General features: G+C 43.1%; 1 protein-coding gene across 1 annotated transcript in view; it reads right to left on the bottom strand.

Annotated features, from left to right (window-relative positions):
* The window catches only part of mtmr11 (myotubularin related protein 11), a 38,386-nt gene that overhangs the window by 4,926 nt on the left and 20,366 nt on the right, over positions 1-13,094 (bottom strand). Inside the window, exons 3-16 of the mRNA XM_005744064.2 lie at positions 12,649-12,785; positions 12,419-12,488; positions 11,335-11,474; positions 11,122-11,206; positions 9,216-9,363; positions 8,815-8,902; positions 8,262-8,350; positions 6,802-6,929; positions 4,812-4,890; positions 4,414-4,484; positions 2,550-2,722; positions 2,158-2,328; positions 1,730-1,948; positions 796-1,122 (exon numbers count right to left, since the gene is read on the bottom strand). Coding sequence (XP_005744121.1) covers positions 796-1,122; positions 1,730-1,948; positions 2,158-2,328; positions 2,550-2,722; positions 4,414-4,484; positions 4,812-4,890; positions 6,802-6,929; positions 8,262-8,350; positions 8,815-8,902; positions 9,216-9,363; positions 11,122-11,206; positions 11,335-11,474; positions 12,419-12,488; positions 12,649-12,785 — 1,925 coding nt within the window. The remainder of the gene's footprint in view (positions 1-795; positions 1,123-1,729; positions 1,949-2,157; positions 2,329-2,549; positions 2,723-4,413; positions 4,485-4,811; positions 4,891-6,801; positions 6,930-8,261; positions 8,351-8,814; positions 8,903-9,215; positions 9,364-11,121; positions 11,207-11,334; positions 11,475-12,418; positions 12,489-12,648; positions 12,786-13,094) is intronic.

Here is a 13,094-nt window from a genome sequence, read left to right as displayed (position 1 = left end):
TATTTCATTTTATAAATCAGTTATTTTTGTGTATACGTAGATTACAACTTTTTAAATGTCACCAGTGCTTGAAAGGAAAAACAACAGCCACACCTGACTGGCTGCATTTATTCAGCTGATCACCTTCAGATGTGTTCCAGTTGTTTTGAGTTTGGCATCAATGAACAAACAAGTGCAAAGTTTACCTCATGAGATCATTTGAATGAACGCTCATCAACTGCATGAAGCATAAATAAATAAATAAATAAATATACAAGCAAGATGCAAACAATGTAAAAAATAATAAAATAATTTATTAAAGTAAAAATGACTAAAAGGTAAAAATAACAGAAACAATATATTATTTAAAAAATAAATAGACTGTAAATGAAGAAAATGGATAAGTCAATGCATAAACATATAGAAACAGAATTAATTATTTATTTATTAATTCCAATAATCATTTTATATTTATATTTTGTAAGATATTAACATGTAATTGAGTCACTTTGAGATGCATTTAAAATTTGGCAGTTTCAGTCCTCCATATTTGAACTAGAATAGTGCAGCTCAAACTGAGTGTTTTATACATTTTCTTTCCTAAACTGACCTTTTAGTTTATATTTACATTATTAATAATATTCTGTTTAATATAGCTGGAAACTTTAAGTGTTAAGCAGAAGACATCATCACATTCAGGACTCTTTGTGGTCTTCATTCGAATGCACAGAGAAACTGCATATGAAGTTTCACTAACAATACCCGCTCATTCTTAATGAATAATTTCTATATGCCTGCATCAGACTGTTGACATACCTGCGCATGGAGCGCCCCGCGCAGGTAGCACTCCCTCCACAGGCCCATGCAGGGGCCCATAAGAAGGGGCAGTAAGGGCTCATAGGGGTCAAGTGGTCCTTGAGGTCCAGACGTAGATGTGAGGGCCTGGGGAAACTCAACTAGAGCCCAAGCTTTCAGCAGTCTCTCCAGGCCAGGCACATTCTCAGAGGACAGCGCCCTCCGGTGGCTCTTTTTGTAAACACCTGAACTGCTGCTGCTGCTGTTGCGCCACGGAAGCAGGTTAGTTGGACAGGAGAAGGTGCCCCGCGAGAGCAGAAACACTGAGCCCGGGACGGCGTCGGTCAGCTGGTGGGCAGATGTCAGAGGTCAGAATCAGGCAAACTGTAACACACCTACAACAGTAATCGTACATTTGAACTGAAAACATTTGGCGGTTTAACTTCCAGTCGCAAGACATTTTCTCTGGGAGCCTGCAGGTTCTACTTTTCCTGGTTAATTCCACTGATTTGCATTTATCTAGATAAAAGTAAAATAATACATCTGTAAACTGAGAAGATTGTCCATAATGGCCTTTAAACTATCAAGACAAGTGAGTTTGAAGTGGCTGCATCTTTAACGAGTACCATAAGCAGGAGCAGTGGTATGACGCAAACATCCAAGTTCTTAAGATATCAGTCTACTAAAAATATGCATGCGAAAACCTCTGCAACAGCTCTTCTTGCACCCTCACACTGGTGGTCTGCTCTTCTTCTCTTCTGCCCTGAAGTTAAACTTGTGTGTTTACAAATTGCTGCTTAGGTAGAATCCAATCTGAAGTCTTAAGTGTCGCTGTCCAACCAAAAGCAAAAATATCCCACACCCATTTCTGCTGATATACTTTAACACAGACTAGACTCTAAACACGGCCACTAGGGGGACGTGTTGCACCATGCAGTAGACGAGCCAGCCTCACCCTGTGTTTGTCGGGGTTGGTGTTGAGGTTGCCGTTGAGCAGCGGTTGGAGCGGAGGAGTCGGGGGCACGGGCTGCGTGAAACGGCTTTGTCTCGGCTTGCTGTACTGCAGGGACCAGTCCCACACTGGGGGCAGTGGAGGGTCAGACGGATCTGTGGAAGAATCTGGATGCAGCACATCTCTCCAGCCGTTGACGGGCGTGTAGCACTGCCCGAGGTTCTGAGTGTAGCGGAGGTAGGAGGTGTCATTTATGATGAAAATGTCTGTTTTCTGCAGTCTACATCTTCCTACTCATCATCATCATCATTACAATCATCTGGAGAATCAGAGTCAGCATTTGCTGTTCTAACTAATGAGGAGCAACTGCATGTTCATCAATTACTTCACCACTATTTGAACTAATAATTATATAGGGGGGCGTTCAGTACCTGGGAGCGTTTGCATCTCTCTCGCTGGCAGTTTGACAGGAAGGTGGAGAAGAGTGGCAGGTGGACGCTGTCATGCAGTGCCAACAGGAAGTCTTCTGTCAGCTGGAAGCGAGAGGGATACTGGGACCACAGCTGCCAAACGCAGTCCAGGAAGAGCAGGAAGACTGGAGCCTTGAAGGAAAGATCAAGTGAGAGAGCATAGTAAATAAAGTTAGCGCACAAACAGGAAGAGATGAATGAATGATGGAAGTGAGAGACAGAAGGTGAAGGAGGAGGAAACAGAAGCAAAATAAGGGTGAGGGTGGGACTAGGGTTAGAAACCAAGAGCTTTGGAAACTTGTGGCTGTGTTTGTTAGGAGGAAAAATAAATGGGTTCAAAAATGGCCGCTCACCTCCTCCTTGTCGTTGTCACGGTGGTAGTTAATGCGGCTGTAGAAGCGGTGCGCGCCCATCACCCACTCCTTCTGCACCAGACCTTGGAAACCATACATTGTCCGACAGTGGGGGTCACACATCACCTGCACCAGGCTGGAGACCACGCAACTCATGTCCCGGTCCTCCACCTCTGTGACGTCAGAACAGGGAGAGCACATGCTGAATGCCGCGCCTTCTATTCGAGTAGCTCACTCAGTCACTGAGCAACAGCAAAAACCAAACAATCCAGCAAGTGATTCATCAATTCTGCTCTTAATGCTCAACTCAGAGTGCAGGAAAACGTTAGCAGACCCAAACTGAGCATGGCTCTGTCGTCCTTTCAGCCTAGCTGGTAGAGAAAGTGAAAGATCAGCAGCAAGCAGTAAACATCCTCAGCTGAAAACGGCCATTGTCTGAGCAATGTAGTGTTACACTGAGCGTGCAACAGGAAGCCAGACCAGATGGTCAGAAATCCGCCAAATGTCTGTAAAATGAGTCAAAATGAAATCTAAAGGAATATTACAAATGATCATCTTCTGACATGCCCCTTTGTTTGATTTGTTTACTTCACGTTCATGCACAGCGTGGCCACAGGCCAACAAAAGTTTAACGTCAGTGGGAGACTAAACAATGAGAACGTCAGGAGTCAGAACAACAACAACACAATCATCCAGTGATTTTCCATCCCACTCAAAGTGGGCCTTTTAGGCAGTTAATGTGCAAGTAAACATGACTGGTGTGGATAAAGTATGCGAGACTGGTCTGTGTTACCTTATTTGACAGAAATTGTTTAGATTTCATGTTTTTCTAAGCATCTGATAAACAAAAACATCTATTACATTAAAGTAAATAATAACCCTACAACTGCTTTGCTGGGCACTGAAAATTCCTCTGTGGAAGAAAACCATGTCATCTGTTGGCCAGAGCCTGTCTCTGTGAAGCCGAGTCCCAGTCAGGCACGCTGAGGTCACCCTCGCAGCATGCTTGGGTTTACCCGGCCTGCCTAGTAGCGTTTCCTCGTCACCTGATCCAGCTCGCTGCCGAGCGGTGATCAGTTGACAGCTCGGGTCCAAACAAACAAAAGTCAGCACGTTCCTCTTTGCAACACAGAGACGCACCCCCTCTGCACCTCCTGCCACATAAAGCAACATTAGCCCAGCATCCATCCAGGAGCTTGGTGTGCAGAGGTCTTCTTTCCCACCACAGCAGGGCCCGATTGCACATGCCTGTAAGATTGATCGATCCACGTACACCAAAGACAATGAGTCTTTCAGCTTATTTAACAGAATGTCCTTCAGCTGCAAGCCAAACCATGATTGTGTAACAGTGGAAGGGGGAACGGCATTATCCTTGGTGGGGTGACCAAAACCTCAAACGTTTCTTTACGCAGGGAAAACCTTGCAGAGTCATCTGACACTTGAATAGAACAAAGTGTCAATAACACCGCATCACACCTATAAATAGCCTTAATGGATCCATGTGCCAACAACAGAAGTTTCAACCAAAAAAGAGATTCAGAAGTCCACCAAAATACGACGTCAGACACAGAATATTTTCCTTGAACTCATTAATTAAACGCTATAATTAACTTAGAAGGCCAATTGCTTTTCTGCTGTCTGACCTCATGTGAAACAACAGTTGCAAGCAGGTGTAACTGTGTCCTTCAAAGCATGTTGCATGGGGGCTTATTGACAGTGTGCATGTAGGCTCAGCGGAGTGTGATTGTCCGCGGTATACGTCTACTCCAAGGTAAGCCCTAATGTGGCATTAATGAAAGGGAAGTGCTGTGAATAATGAATGAACTGAATAATATGAGACGGGCTCTGGAGTCATGTGACTCACCTTGAAGTGCCACAGTCAGGTGACCACCACGAAGCAAGCAGGCTACCTCTGAAGCCTTCCTCAAACAGGACCTGGAGGCAGAGGCAGGTTCGTGACATGCACCAGAATCGGCACATAAGAAATACAGTTACAATACCTAACAAACACAATTTGCATATTGTATATTAGTGTTAGCTATAAAGTTATAAACATAAAATTCAATTTTTAAATGCTGTTAAATGAGGCTTGCAAACTTTCATGGCTTCGATTTGTCTGCAAAATGTTCGTTTTTACAGGACCCTGAACGCAGTTTTTGAATTCTTTAGCCAGCAAACTGTCAAAAAGGCTTCGTTTTGTTAGACTTGTGTCTTCTGTTAGGGATGATATGCACTGCCAGTCTGGCCAATCAGAGCCGTTACCTTGTGTAGTCTAGCCAGTGGGTGCTTTCCAGGGTAGATAACCATTTGTCATCAGGCACCGACATAGATGTGGAGATATCTACAAGTCAAAACAGAAAAAGAGCACCAGATCATATTCAGGCAGCATCATAAATACAAATGCATGAAAGAAGAAATCAATTTCTGCAGTTTGGAGACTGAAGCTTTAAATACCTTTAAAATATTATGTATTCTCATCAATGTCTCACGAATGGTAAATGGCCTGTATTTAAATAGCGCTTTACTAGTCCCTAAGGACCCCAAAGCGCTTTACATATCCAGTCATCCACCCATTCACACACACAGTCACACACTGGTGATGGCAGCTACATTGTAGCCACAGCCACCCTGGGGCACACTGACAGAGGCGAGGCTGCCGGACACTGGCGCCACCGGGCCCTCTGACCACCACCAGTAGGCAACGGGTGAAGTGTCTTGCCCAAGGACACAACGACCGAGACTGTCCAAGCCGGGGCTCGAACCGGCAACCTTCCGATTACAAGGCAAACTCCCAACTCTTGAGCCACGATCGAATGTCTCATTTGTTGCAAATCAGTAAATGTGGCACCTACTGGGTGTTTTAATACTGCTGTGTGGTTATTACTGCCAAAGCCACGATCAACGTATTAGACCGAATAACAATTTTCTCCCTAAAAGTGTAAAATGCACATAAACGCAAATGAACGGCCGGCTAAGACGATCCTCAGTTCAGACTAATTTTCTAATCTAGTTGTGGTGAAGATGTACCAGTTTTCATTTCTACAGAATAATCCTCTGGACTGTGAAACACTCGCACACAACGAGACAAAACACTGAGGTGACAAACGTGTGTAGTACTGTGACCTTTACACACTGTTCCTGTGTGTGTGTGTGTGTGTGTGTGTGTGTGTGTGTGTGTCAGACAGAGAGACAGTTAGAAAGATGGCTCAGCATTTCCAGTAGTTTGAGACCACTGTGGCCTCTGGCCTCTCTGCTCTTAAGTGGAATGTGCTGCCTGTGCTCATATGACAAAAGCACCAGTAAGAGCCATCTCACAAAGAGTGTTGTGATCTGAGCAGGAATGCCCCGAACAACTATTTAAAACAGGAGAGAATGATCTGGAAACACATGACTTTAACTAAACTAAAGCAGATCACGTCAGGGTGCGATTTAAATCAAAAGACTGTTCAGGAAGTAGGAGAAATGCAGAAGCTTAACACGGAAATTCCATAGACTGCTTAGAAAAGATAGATGAAGCATTTTCTGCTCTGAATCAGAAGTGACAAACAAGAACTCACCGAGACATGACTTGTTAAATTCAAGGTGAATAAAGCTTCATCTCCAATCTGCTTCAAAATGGGGCCATAATTTATGAAATGATAATCACGTATCAAATAAGTCTTTAACCTCCTAGGACCTGGCGTCCACATATGTGGACATCACATTTTGGGTTATTTAGACCAAAAGTCTTAGGAGGTTAAAGCAGCAACTGAGAACTCTTTAGAAAATTAGTTACTGAAGTCACAAAAGAAGTGACTCCCAGACTTCTATACAATCCATCCTCTTCTGCTTATCCTTTTCAGGGTTGCTGGCAGGTACATCCTGGACAGGTCACCAGTGTGTGGCAGGGCTAACACATATGCACAAACAACCATTCTCACTTACATTCCTATCCTCACTAACTGCATGTCTTTAGACTGTGTGAGGAAGCCAGAGTACCCAGAAAGAACCCACACAAACAAGGGGGGAACATGCACGCCAGATGGAGGAATTGAACTCAGGACCTTCTTGCTGTGAGGCAACAGTGCTAACGACTGTTCCACTGTGCTAAATATTGTCCCTTTTTTTGACCCTTCAGATCACACACCTGTCCTAACAGAGGTTTATATGAGCAGCGGATTATCAATAACGGCAGTTGTGATGCCTCCTTTCTCCTCTCTGTGCTGTGTGTAAACACACATTCAGGTGTGGACGTGTGCGTTTCTGTCCTTACCTCCCAGACAAAGGGCGCGCAGGCGGCTGTGTGCCAGCTGGATGTCGGCAGGCGAGGGCAGCTCCTCGCCCAGCTCCACCACCACACACAAAGAGGACTGGCAACCAAACAGGATCATCTCCAGGTTTCTACACAAGAGCACATCCAGCTGTTAACGAATGGCAACGAGCCTGCCGTACTTTGTGAAACATTTGTCACTGGCAGTGTAACATTTGTAAGCAAGCTGGTATCGCTTTACATCATTGATGCGATTCACTTTTTCCCCCCCAAAAAACCTGAATGAATCATTTCTGAGCAATAAAGTAACCAAAAATATAGCAAAACGATACAAATTAAAACTCTTTTATGCAAATTTATATGCAGATATTTTTTCAGAAAGTGTGAAAAATCTTGCAGTTACTTCATGGTTTCAGATATCCCCTCTTTCAGCAGCAGGCCGCTGGGACAAAAGGCTTCTACATACTGGAACATACAGAGCTCACAGGTCAGAGACTGAGGACTCAAGGGGCTTTAAAAATAGTTATTAAAATCTTAAATCCTCATAAGTTCTCTTAGGCCTACGGGAGAGCAGTTAGCTCAGATATTTGTCTGACACAGTGATGGGGGCGTCCACACTGGTACGTTGTACTAAAGCTGTTGAGCATTTAACAAGGTGTCCATGGCGCTTCATTCATGCATAAAAACAAATGTCTATCAGCTGAATAATCAAGGAGGCAGAAAACTGAAATAATACACGCAAAATAATTAAACTGACCAGTGATGCATGCCAATTCATTCCCCGAATCCTACATGACACGTGTAATTTTCTGTGCCGTGGAATTCAAACCCACAACATAACATATGGATATAAATCTATGAAATGGCCCTTTGGGAAGCAAAGGTGCAAAGCAGACTATTATTTCCCCAGAAAGAAGGAACTGGTTCAAAGGTCGTTTCAGCTTGGAGGGAAAAGTTGTACTGATTTTGCCAAAAGCTTCGCAGTTAATACTGAAAAATGACAGTTGGTGTAAAATGATTCTGCAACATATTCTGACCTCACACGTTAAACTGCAGCCTCGTGCTTCTTTCACGATTTGCAATATTCACCTCAAAGTGTTCTGTTTCTCTCATTCGTTCTTTGTGTTCATCGATAGATTTTCTTGGGTGATAGAAATAAATGCACACAGGTGAGTTAAAGCAGAAGAAGGTTTTAAAATTATGAATCTGAGCATCTTCAAATGTAAATGTATCTAACAAGCCATGTGTAGACATTTTCATTAGTCTGTGAACCAAGCCTTCTTAGTCTGAATCTTCATTCTGGACTAAAGCTTAGGATCTGGAGTCCAGCAGACGACCTGTTATTACTTTACTGTAACCTGTACTTTGCTGTGTGAAAGTTGCACCCTACAGCTCAGACTGAAGTGCGGGTGGTCAAATGTTGATGCACTAGAATCCATTTGCAAAGCATTGAACACACACACCTGATGTCATCTTTCTCATGGTAGATGTTATTCTGGAAGCTGGCCATTCGCAGTAGATCACTGCCTCTGGGATGTCGCCAACACCAGCGCTGTGACACAAAACAGTTTCACCCTCTTTAATAACACGCTCTTACTGCAGCATTCATCTTATAATTATATATATATATATATATCTCGCTGGAATGATAATAAGCAGCGAATACAGACACATGATTGCAGCTCAGAGATCATTCTGACATAATATATTAAAGACACTTGGGAAACAGGCACCAAGTCTGAGGAACTTCTGGTTTTTTCATTTGAGTTGCAAGAAAAGTTTTAAATGTTTCTCAAGGCAGGAAGATATCTGTGAAAATAGTGCTTCTGGGTGCTTTCTTGAGTTCTTGGACACAAATGTGGAATATTGTAACAGCATGCCCAGCTCTGCATGTGTTTGCAAAAAATCCAGCTGAATATTTTCTGAAGCATATACTTCCAAACACTTCCTAGAAATTGGTGAATCACAAATGGCAAAGTGTTAATTTAAAACAAAACATGACTCCAGAACACTCACAGGGATGCGTCCTTCATTGAAGTGGGCGAAGCTTTTCTTCAGCTCGGTGTCTAAAACCTTCTGTGGGACCACGATGAAGCGAGGCAGGCTGACAGGAAGCAGAAAAAAAGTGCTCAGTTTTATTGACGAGATATAAATAGCAAATTTACAACAGCAGTGGAAGATGTATGAGTCATTGCATATAAAAAAAAATGTAAAAAACTTAGAGCACCATCTTTTAAGGCGTTAGTGCCGTGGAATCTTTCTCTTATCGAGGACGAGCAACATTCCTGAAATGTGCTGCTTTGCATACTAAAGAGGGGATTGGTGTTAAATGTGATATAACACTGACAGACATTCTATGTGTTTTATTACATTGCATACCTGGTTAGTGTTATGTGTGGTTACACTTGTGAATTTACCTGGTTGACATTTCAAAGCGGTCATTGACTGAGCTGACCCTCCAGCTAGTGGCTCCACAGCGTTCCAGCTCCTGCTCCCAGTCCGAGGCAGATTCAAACCAGTTCATGTGGGCGTCTCGGCGACGGTTGCTTAGAAACTGCTTCATTTCTGTAGGCGGGAAGTGATTGAAACACTCGTTTTGATGCTCGCGGCACTTTAAAGGTGCAAGATCAGGTGCAGTGTGATCATACTGTGACTGCTTTGAATCGTCTTTTATACAAACACTGCACTATTCATTTTAAAGGCAGGATTTAAACCTAATCTTAATGGGAGTCCAGCAGTGAAGCTAATTATAATTTTACTGTTTAGCTTCTCTGGTATAAGTTTTTGCCTTTTTTATCGTGATATAAAGACCGGGCAGAAACAGAATTTTAAAAAGCACTAGCTGCTCAGCAAGCAGGCACGGCTTCTTAAGAAATCTATTCTGAGCTTTTGCATCCTTTTCCAACAAAACTCTTTTTGGAGGACAGGAGAAACTATTTCTCTGGGTCAGCCGTGGGAAAAAACTTGGGATGCCTGGGACACATTTCTCTGTGCAGAAGGTGAGATATGTTATCAGTCTTTCTTGTGTGCATTTGTTTAATCGCACAAAAACTACAGTACAAAGCTGAATAATATCATAAAGCTTGGTGGAGACACGGCGCATGGGCAAAGAGAGCGACCGTTTCATGTTGGTGTCAAACAGAGCGTGGACGCTGGCAGAGGTGAAGCTCTTCTTGTATTATTCAAAACACAAAGAACTGACCACACACTGGACACACTTGACCCATAGGGCGGAGGTGAACTGTAGGTCATCTAATGACTTGTTTCAGAGGGGGGCTTGCATTATTTATCCAAGAACTGGCATTCATCCTCAGCCTGGCCAGCCTAGCGTAGCTTGAATGTAGCACACTAAGCATACTATACTGCAGAGACAGGCTCAAATGTCCCTATATGGAGGGCGGGTGTTTAGAGCAGGCCTTTATTAACGACATGTGAATTGTGGCTCGTTTGCATTTGAAGCTGAGAAGCTTAATTAAGAAAGAAAAAGGGGAAAGAACATAAAACAAGGTTTAATCTTTCCCACAGCCACACTTTAAATCATTGTTAACATAAACTTCTGCTGAATCCGATGAAAGATTGCCTCACATATGTTTTCAGAGAGAGTATTTTTACTGTGGCATCACAGAGGGGAGTGTTTTTAATCTCGCCAGCCACAGAGGATGTGAGTGTTATGTGTCATTATGGTCTGAACAGAAACCATTAAGGTTCTGGGTTCATTTTCGTCCCACTTTTAGGATCTGCAACATCACATTCGGATGATGGAAATCGACAGGAGCAAAAAATTTAAAAAAAAAAAGATAATGAGCTGAAGTCACAGGAGGGAAATGATAAAGTGTGATCACAGCTTAAGTACATTCTGTTTCGGGAGCTGGAATGGGTGAGAACCACACTTAGTCATGTGCTGTGCTTTAAATCTGTACAAGTGTGTCCTAACACATTCCTGCAGTGTTTCTGATTCACGACAGCATGTGATTCTCACTTTAACTGAGCTGTTGTTCCTATGAATATTCATTAGAGCTAAAATATGCACAGAATGATAGACAGATTGTAATAAATACTTTAGATCATTGACTCGCAGTCATTTTAATATCATTACCATCCCAGCAGGCACACATGAGGCAGCAGTGCCCCAAGAAGCATTTCTGTGGCTGCATCCATACGGACGAGAACAAAACAAAGTAAGCTCAAAAGCACGAGTGTTATTAAACGGCTCCTGGGAGAGCCAACGGTTAACAGAATGACAGACAGGCTGCAATGGTGGAGATAAGATACCGTCTCTGTGCCAGGAAAGGAGTGGCCAGCTGTATACTTTAATCTACTCACCTACACTGCCGAGGGCGGCGTTCTGGAAAGATAACACAGACCCTGGTTTGGGAGGCTGGTAGGTCTTAGCGATGCTGTAGGTCATCTGAGGAGGGAAACCACAGTGAGTGCATCAACATGACAAAGGTTGTCAGCTTTCACCACAGTGTCTGATCACTGGGCTGTGGCATAGATCAGCTTCTCTAGGGATACATGCTTAGGCTAAGGAGACACCTCTTGGACTTGTGACTCAGGAGTGAGGCGGTCAAAAAGGAAGCAGACGACTCGCATGTCCCTGCAGTAAAGCACCAGCTCCTCCGGAGTGAACTTCAGCGAGGAGTTTGGTGTCACCAGCTTGGTCCTGTTTGGGCCCACTGAAACACAAGAGCAAAGATACAAAGTTAGATTTTAGATTCATAGACGACTCCAGAGCCCAGCGGAGTCCTGGAGTACAGAGTTTTAAATCAGCCTGCAAACTGAAATAAAACTTTATACATACAGCAAAATGTTTCCCATAGACTTAAATATTATTTGAGAAGCAAGGTATGTGAAAAGATGTCTCACTTTATTAAAACAGTGGTAGTGATGGTAGTCCATCAGACTGCACCAGTATGAGAGCACCAGAATCGCCATGGTGGAAAAAAGGCAACTCAACTTTCAAAATAAGAGTGGATTATCCACTGATGATAAATCAAAAATATAAAATGTGTCCAATACTCTACATATAATCCCTGTGAGCCCTTATACAGTCATGTCAGGTACATAGCTGTGTGGCTGTGAGCACAACAGTCCTCCCCACCTTCTATTCCAGGCTAGGCTTTGTGAGGGGCAGCCAATCAGCTGACTTAAACAGAGGGAGCTCTGTTTGAAGGGAGAGGAACAAATGCTGCTTGTTTGAGACAGAGCATGAACTGAGGGGCTGCAGCAAGGCTCAGTGAATGATAAATAAGGATTATTGTGAGTTGCGATACACGCAAAGACTTTGTGTACCAGGATGAAAGCATGAACCTGGAAATGAGCATCATCAGTCCCCCTTAAGCCCTTTTGAATCAAAGACAATTTTTTTGCAAACTTCCTGACAGCGATACTGATACAAAGAAATATCTCAGTTAACAATCTGCACATTATCAGACTGTTCTTTGAACTTATTTTTAGTAACCTTTGCGTCATCGTGTTCACAGTAAGTGACATGATAGACAATTTATCTATCCGGTGACTGGAAGTCGTACAAAGGCAATAATTTACCAAATAAACGTCAATCAACAGAATGAATGGAAATGCTTTTGGAAGCCATGAGTAAAAAGGAAGTTTTACTCACCAACAACAACTTTCTCTATAGATGCCAAAGCCACATCGTGGTCTCCTAGTAGCACTGGGTCTGCATTGTCCTGCGTCATAAATATCATTCAAAGAAATAAAGTTCCCATGATGTCAGATGCACTTTATACATTTTCAAGGGTCATTCTTTTAAAACAGAAGATAGAAACACACTGTTAACACAAACATCTGTATGTTTTAGTGTTTATTCAGTGCAGCGTAGGGACTCACGTCAGGTTTGGGACTGTCCTGGGGCACAAAGGCCACTCTGAAGTGAGTACAGAAGAGGGTCCCAGACAGCCAGCCTCTTCCTTCCCTGGCAGTCAACTTCTTCCTCACCATAACAGCTCTCTGAAGTACGCACTCGCCTAAAGAGGACATATGGCACAAGTGTTATAAGAATTCATCGACGGTACACATCAAGCAGAAGTTTCATTATTGCACATGTCTAACCATGACTGTGTCCTCTCCTGCACATAACAGGAAGTATACAAAAGATAAACAAGAAGTATGAAAGAGAGTGGGCTGCAGGGAGTGGGTGTAACAACATCCTTAAACCACAAGTTACGTCCTTGAATTGTTGCAAGTCCTTGACTGGATGGACAGAGAAGAGCAACAAATACAGCGACGCTGTACTGAACCCTGCAAAGCCTGAACCATGAAAGCCACTTTTTTTT

Source organism: Pundamilia nyererei, unplaced genomic scaffold, assembly GCF_000239375.1.
Source record: "Pundamilia nyererei isolate P.nyererei 1_Seehausen unplaced genomic scaffold, PunNye1.0 scaffold00138, whole genome shotgun sequence".
NCBI classification, from domain to species: Eukaryota; Metazoa; Chordata; class Actinopteri; order Cichliformes; family Cichlidae; genus Pundamilia; species Pundamilia nyererei.
This window is presented reverse-complemented; position numbering and strand designations above follow the sequence as displayed.